This window comes from Apis dorsata, unplaced genomic scaffold (assembly GCF_000469605.1).
Source record: "Apis dorsata unplaced genomic scaffold, Apis dorsata 1.3 scaffold_741, whole genome shotgun sequence".
Taxonomy (NCBI): Eukaryota; Metazoa; Arthropoda; class Insecta; order Hymenoptera; family Apidae; genus Apis; species Apis dorsata.
The window spans coordinates 250,759-258,870 of NW_006263902.1; the positions used below are offsets into that span (position 1 = coordinate 250,759).

General features: G+C 26.0%; 1 protein-coding gene across 2 annotated transcripts in view; it reads right to left on the minus strand.

The window, feature by feature from the left end:
- Positions 1 to 188: 188 nt before the first annotated feature.
- The window catches only part of LOC102680819 (SET and MYND domain-containing protein 4-like), a 31,264-nt gene continuing 23,340 nt past the window's right edge, over positions 189 to 8,112 (minus strand). For both annotated transcript variants that reach the window (XM_031513812.1, XM_006622766.2), the window contains 5 exons: positions 6,905 to 7,026; positions 6,386 to 6,826; positions 5,115 to 5,316; positions 3,788 to 4,003; positions 189 to 1,363 (listed from right to left, as the gene is read on the minus strand). In XM_031513812.1, the coding sequence (XP_031369672.1) occupies positions 1,039 to 1,363; positions 3,788 to 4,003; positions 5,115 to 5,316; positions 6,386 to 6,826; positions 6,905 to 7,026 (1,306 nt within the window). In that variant the 3' untranslated portion in view covers positions 189 to 1,038. The remainder of the gene's footprint in view (positions 1,364 to 3,787; positions 4,004 to 5,114; positions 5,317 to 6,385; positions 6,827 to 6,904; positions 7,027 to 8,112) is intronic.

Here is an 8,112-nt window from a genome sequence, read left to right on the forward strand (position 1 = left end):
GTGTGAGCGCAACAGGCAACGCGATGTTTAAAAATCGGCCACGTTGCGGTTGAACAGCGAGCGCAAAGCGATCGTACGATCTCTTTCGAGCGATCTGTAATGTTGATGCGTTCCCGTTTCGATGGCCTGGAATTAATTAGTCGAGTGACAATCGTACTCGACCATTCTCGGTACTCTCGTCTCGTTTATCTCACGCGAGACGTTTTTGGATCGCGTTTATTACTTTTGAGGGAGAGACGAGTACGAGAGGATCGTGACAATTCGCGTACCAACTCGTTGCGACAGTCAATTAGTTTTAAATTCAGCTTTTCGCGAGGAGCGATCGCAATGATGCACGATGAGCTGTCCTTAGAATCTCGGATCGAGGGACAAATGGAAAGAAAAAGGAATGAAAGAAAAAAAGAATGTCGAGGGAACTTGTGGCTCTCGAAGAAACAACAGGTAAAAGAGGAGACGTAGATCTCGCCGGTCGCGACCTGGACGCGTTGCAACACGACGTCCGTCGATCGATATCCCATCGATCGATCTATCCTGCTTTCCTCATTCTTAACCTTAACCTTTTTCCATATTTTTCCTTATCCCAATCCATATATCCTTGTCCTTATCCTTATCCTTGTTTCCTCAACGACTGACGATTCCCTCCTTCCCTTTGAACCCAGTGAATTTTGTACCGAAATGCGAAACTTGGAAAAGCTACTTTCATATACGGAATTTAATTTTTTCACGAAACATGTGCATTATAAAAAATAAATGCCAAAAAAATCGCAAAACTCACGAATTGAGGGTGAAGTTTGTTACACTCTCACATCGATTATCCATATATTTCTCCTTTTTTCCGATCTATCACGTGATATTTGTAACAATTTCGTTCTTTGAAATATTTTTATTTTAATCATCATTTATCGAGATAAATGTTGCTCAAATGATCAAACTACGATGAACGTAATAATCACATAATTTTTTTTGTTTTTCTATTCCTGTTAGTTTCATTTCTTCCTGTTTCGTTGTTCACAAATAGATGATAGCGAATTCGCGTAATCAAAGGAAAGAATCAAGTCGGTAAACGTTTCCTTCATCCGCCATGCACGCGCTCGCTGCAATTTCAGCCAAGTGAGTGTCTTTATGAGGCGGCATAGCGATTTTATGAAACTTGCTCGTTGCTTCAAAGAATGCCTCCAGTGCCTTCTCGGGTTGTTCTTTTTCCATTGCTTCAAATCCTCGAGTGTATAGTTGTTCGCATTCGCGCACGTGGTCCAACGGTTTTCTCAAATCAATTTTTCGTCGACAACAGGAGCATTCGAAGATGGATTTGCTGGAATTTCGTGGACGTTGGTGAATGTTAGAGCATCCTTTGGTTGGACATCTACGATCGAAAAGAATTTATGAAATTGTAATCAAAAATAAACTAGGCTGTGAATATAAAAATTTTATTATAAATTAGTCTAAAGATTTTCATTGAAATGAATAGTTTCTATATAAATATTTGTAGATGTTTTTATTGTTTTAATATTTTTTTAAATATTGAATTGGTAAAAAAGTTTTTTGATCCTGATAAAATAAATAATTTCATATGTAACATGATAGATTCATTTTATGAAGGTATTATATGTTCTTAAGGTATTTTATTTTTGACTTTATAAATCAATTTCAATTAAATTAAAAAAAATTGTAATACCTAAACGTAAGACAATTTCTCAATCATATGAATTTAAAAAAAAATAAAAAAGAATTATTCTGAGAATAATGTTTTCTATATTTTTGAGATGTTATAAATGTTGTAAATGAACATGTGTATCCGTAAACAATTTATTTGATTAAATTTGATTAAATTTCGAATTACAAGATAATATCATTTAAGGATAAATGATAAAATTACTAATATATAAATCTTATCATTTTTTAATATATATTTTGAAAAATATGAAAAATATTTATTAATATATTATAACAATTTCATAATATTCGTACAAAGTTTAAATAATTTAAAAATTAGATAGAATATTATAATAAATTGATCTATTTTTTTTATAAAACTAATATTATTTTTCCATTAATCCAATTTTGAAACATTTGCAATTATATCTTCTATAATATATTTTGAATAATATATCTTTTGGAATAAATATTGGAATAAATATCTATTGGAATAAATATTATATAGAAATCAAGAAAAATTTGGTCAAAATGAAATCATGTAATTTCGATTACTGCATATTATTCTTAACTCAATTTAATTTTACTAATAGAAAAAATATATAGTATCCTAATTTTTATTAATAAAGAATTATACTATTTGTCATGAAAAATATATTTGTATTGTTTTGTTTCGTTATTATGGAAGATTTAATTTAAATCATAATTGTTTTATATGATGAAAACATATTGTTGAAGAGGTTGAAAAGGAAGATTTTTTGAAAAAGATAAAATTATTAATTCAGTAAAATTTGATGAATATATCAATATATCTTCTTAGATTATAATAAGATTATTTTAAATATTTTGTTATAATGTTATATGAGAAAAATAAAAAAATTGATGATTGAGCAGATGATACTAAAAAATATCTAGAAAATTACTGTATTAATATAGAGATAACAATTTGAACTCAATATTTATATAATAATCAACTTATATTTTTAGTGATTTAATTTTTTTAGTGATTTAATTTTAAAAAACTTTTCATTGATTTCAATGATCTTGGAATATATTATCAAAGTTAATTTTAATTAATTAAAAAAAATAAATTATTTTTCTTTATATATATATCTGTTCGATTTTTAAGATATAAATATATTCATTATATATATCATAATATTTTTCAGATTTTAATTAGATTTAATATAGTTTAAGTTAGAATAAGTTAGGTTAATAGATAATAACAAAAATTGAAATTTGTTTAAAGTTTTATACTATTATATTATTATTAATAATAATTAATTAGCAAAAATTTCCGCTATAATATCAAAAGATATTTATGCAACAGCTATATTGAAATTTTGAAATTGATATTAGCATTATTGCCTATATATATTTAAATTTATTTCAATTCAAAGAAAAAGATAATTCGAAATGAAGATTTTTCATTTTCATATTTTCATGAATTAATTTTGATTAGATTATCTTTTATTCTTTTTTTAAAATTATTGAAATGCAACGAATTTCTATAATTATTTTTTTATTATTTATACAGGATATTAATATATTCGTGAGATTTAGAAAGTTTGTCTCATTTTATCTCATTTTATCTATACAAATTTGAATTATATCTTAATAAATAATACTTAATCGATATTTTTGTATATCAATTTTTGTATTTGTTCTAACCTGAGAATAAAAGAATATATTAAAAATATATCTTCCAAAAGTATATACATCATAATAAAGTGGTTAAAAACAATTTATAAAAGCGTAAAATTTATTTAATTGTATAAAGATAGTTTTTATTTTTTTTCATTGTAATTGCTGTCAGATTTTTATATTATAATATATAATATTATATATTTATAAAATATATAATTATATATAATAATATACAATTATATAATAATATATAATATTATTTTTTTAAAAAAAATTCTATTCACATTTTTTTTTAAAAAGTCATTAAATTCACGAAGAGATATGCAGTACATGTATAATTAATTATTCTAAATCCAATTTGATTTCTTTTTGATTGTACTTCATATCTTCCTTCAGATCTTATTTCACAACACAGAAACATTTTTATAGATTTTTATAGATTGAACTAACACAAGATAAGAGAAGAAAAAAAGAAGAACACATTCACCTCAGTCTAACATCATCGTTTGTCATAATTTCCAAGCATGGCCAGTTTTCACGACAAGCATTGCATTCGCAGAAAAACCAATATCTTCCAGCCAGATTTCTTCGCCTCTCCTCTAAGTTTCGTTTCGTGAATATAGGCCCGTAATTTTCAGCGACTACGTCTCCTGGTTGGAGACTGCGAGTTGCTCGAATCACGATACAACGACCGAGAAAATATCTAAAGAAATGAAATAAAAAGTATAATAATTTCAAAGAATTTTAGTGTGAAAAGATATGATTGATCGAATACGAAATATCATAGTGTTTTGTTAACCAGTTTTTTAAAGTACGCATGCGTCATTAAAAACTTAATACTTTGGGGATTGTGAAGATTTCAGTTTTGAATAGAACAAATTTTTATTTGTCGTTTTTATAAAAATAAAAAAAAAACATAAAAATTTTATTTCATATTTCCACTTCATGAATTGGTTTTAATTAGATTAAGTTAGGTTAGATAATTTTTAGGTAATTATTTTTATAAAAAAATAACAATTAAATCTATATATGATTAATTTTTTAGTTACAAAATTAAGTTTCTTCAAATCAAATCAATAATATTTGTAAAATATTAGTCGTATTCATATATTATGGCGCAATGAGATTTGCTCGTTATATGTGCAAAAAATAAATAAGAATGCTGTGCCCGTCCATTAAAGTATTACGTATCGTAAAAAGAAATATGAGCATCTCTAATGAATGTTTTTCTCTCTTGTTTCTAATCAAACTAATGAAATTTAAAGAATGAAATCGAGAAAAAACAATTGTCACGAGATTTATATCTTCCATAACGAATTCTATGCTAATTCTGCGACAATTAAATGAATTACTGTAATTAAAGATTGAGACTGGATTTTTAAATTCGAATTTTATGAGCTCTCGAAACTTTCTACACTTAAAATATTTATATTTTTCTTTCTTTTCTGAGAAATATTCATCTGTCTTGTAAAAAATTAAAATGCTAGCAAACTTTTAATTTCTGAAATTTTTTAAATTCAGATTCATAACTGATCAATAATAACAATAAATTAAATATTTGTTTTTTATTTTTTTAAATTAATTATATTTAATGAATTGATGAAATTGAATAATGAATCTGACTAAAAATTCAAATTATAATACAAATGGTAAATATAATAAAAATAAATTAATATTGTCGTGAATAATTTATTATTTTCGTAAATAATTTATGCAAATTATTTGTTATGTTCTATTATATTCCGAAAAAATAGCAAAAAGTTTCGAGGCTTAAGAACTCGAAAAGTCTCGAATAATTTATCCCTAAAAACCACCTGGTTACCGCCGGATAACAATCGTGATTGAATCGGGCAACTGTCGGATAAATGGCTACTCCTATATAGATAGGTTTGCTACCACGAAACCGATGCTCCGTTCCAAGTCGCGTCTCGAATACTTCGTGCGCGTTGAATTGCAACAATTGAAGATGTTTCAGCAGGAGACTAGCCACTGCGATCTCTCGATCGTTGGGCATTTCTGAAATGAAAGAACATAGTTAAACTCTATTTTGAAGCATTATTTTAATTTTTTTCTAAATTTTTTTTATATTCTTTGATAAAGATGAAATAATATGTTATATGTAATAACGGTTTTGAATATATAGAAATATATTGTTTCCAAAATTATCTAATATAATCTAATCGATATCGAGTATTATATATAAATAAATATAAAAGTTTAAAAGAATTGTTTTCAATTTTTAAACATGTTAATGTTTAAAAAACTATAATGATTTGTGCTTTTATAAGAATTTTGTTTAAGACTTTTTTACTTATATATATATATATATAATCATAATTTTTGAATTATGTAATTCAAAATATATATGTATTTTTATATATTTTTATATATAATTTTAGAAAACATGATTTTAAATATTTCAAAATTAAAAATCTTGCATTAAAATTCTAAGAAAATGTACAATTTAAAAATGCATTTATAAAATTTTATCAATGGAAAAACATTATACAAAGTATATAACAATGGTTTTTTTCCATATGTAATAATTTAAAGATTGGAAATTTCATTACTATAATAAATAAGCAATACAAAAGTGTGTATGATATGCAGAAAGATAAAAAACATATAAACACACAAGTAGGTATAAAGATGATGTGATTTTTCATGAAAAAAAAAAAAAAAATATAGAATAAAATTTTTTTTTTCTAGATTTTGTTTTCGAGAAAATTAAGTTCGAAAAGTTGTTAAGTATAATTATATTAGTTAATTTTCGATTGAAAATTATTAATTAACTGCCGATAAAACGTTCTATTATTACTTGTGAAAATAAATAAAAAAATATAGAATAAAATCACATCGATGAATTCTAAAATTCGTTTTTCTCGAAATAAAATTAATTCTATATTTTTATTTAGAGTAAATAATCTCTTATTGATAATTTAATCATGCTGAATTAACATTTGTATACTTCTAATAAAATTTATATAAACAATCTGATTTCTTTCTTACACTTCTTATAACATCTCTTCTCACCAAGTACAATCAGAAAATACAAAAAAAACATTTCTTACCCTTTCTAACTTACCTTCGTTGCTCGAGGGATTATCGAAGAATCCAACTTTCTGCAAGCACTTGAAAAGGAACGCTGCCATCAAGGATCTTTCGAAAAAGTCCTTGGCCGTCCTTCGTTTTTCATGCATCACGAGATCGTATACTCGTAGATCCATATTTTCCACCATTTTCTCCTCATCTTCTTCTTCCTCTCCTTTTATTTCCCGACGTTCCGCTACCGTTTCCTCCCCCTTTGACCGCCTCGAGTCTCGCAGTTTCTTCCTTCTCGAACGACGTTTCGCCGATTTGCTCAGTTTCTCCGTCGTTGTTGTTATCGTCGATGATTCTGCAATTTCCTCCCCGTCTATCACAGAATCTTGACGATTTAATGCTCGGTAAATGCGGAGGCAGCCGGCTGGACCAACTTGAGTCGCCATTCGCAAGGCGAGCATGCTCAGAACGCTCATCCCCGAGCCTGACGAAGCAACAGATGATCGTCTTTCGGAATGTGGATCAGGTGAAAGGATCGTTCTTTGTAAGCCGTGTAATATACCTATCAACAGGACCAAAATTTTGCACTCGTATTTGTGGTAGCTGGCCAAAGCTGCATCCCTGCACTTTCTTCCACAGAACGCCACGCTGCTGCAATCCGGACATCCTATCGGAGCTTTGAATCTGAAAAACGGGAGTTGAAAATCAAAGTTATGAAGAATAAAAAAAGAATATAATTATGAAGAATAAAAAAGGAAAAAAAAAAGTGTTAGAGGGAAACGTTTTTTTTTTTAAGTTTCTTTGTAAACTGTGCAATGATGGACATGAAATTTTTATATATTATTATATTTTCTCTAATAATTTTCGAGAAGATAAACTTTTTTAAATGCTATTGTATATACTATTAAATACTAAATATTATTATATATATATATACTTAATAATTATATACTTAAATATTATTGTATATATTTTTACATTATATATGAAATCATGTTTGTCAAGATGAATTCATTCATATGCATGACAAGTGATCTTCAAGATTATCTATTATACATTATATATGATCTTAGAATATATAGATATATAGAATATATTATAATATATATTATATGATCTTCAAGAAATGAAAGAAATATTTTGTATATTATATTGATATATTTACATTTTGTATTCATTATGAGTTTTGTTAGCTAGAATACATTTTTTGTGCTGTATGCAATACATTTTTAGTGGTTTTTATTATTTTTGTTTTAGATGTCTATTGTTTTGTACAATTCATAATTGTAAAATAATTTATATAAAACAATTTTTCTTGAATAGCATATTATTATCCAAACAAAATTGAAACTTGACAGACCTATGGTACAAATGATTATCAATGATTCCAGATTTGTTTTCTTTGAATTTCTTTTTATGATGCACTTAAAAATATCGTTTATAATACATCATCAAGTGTAAATAATTTAAAAATGAAAACATTATATAATATACAAAATGTTTGCTTTATTTTTTGCATCTTTTGGTCTTGAAAATGATGGTCAGACACATGAATGAATTTGTCTTGACATAAGATATAATGGTTTCATATATTGTAAAAACATATGTAGTATTGCTTTAAAAAAATTTTTCTGCAAAAATATTAAAGAAAAAAAAATATATAAAAAATTGATGTACATCATTATATAAAACAATTTTTCTTTCTAATATTTTTTTCTAATGTTTACTTTTAAAAAAAAAAATTATATAAATTATATAATATTTTATAAA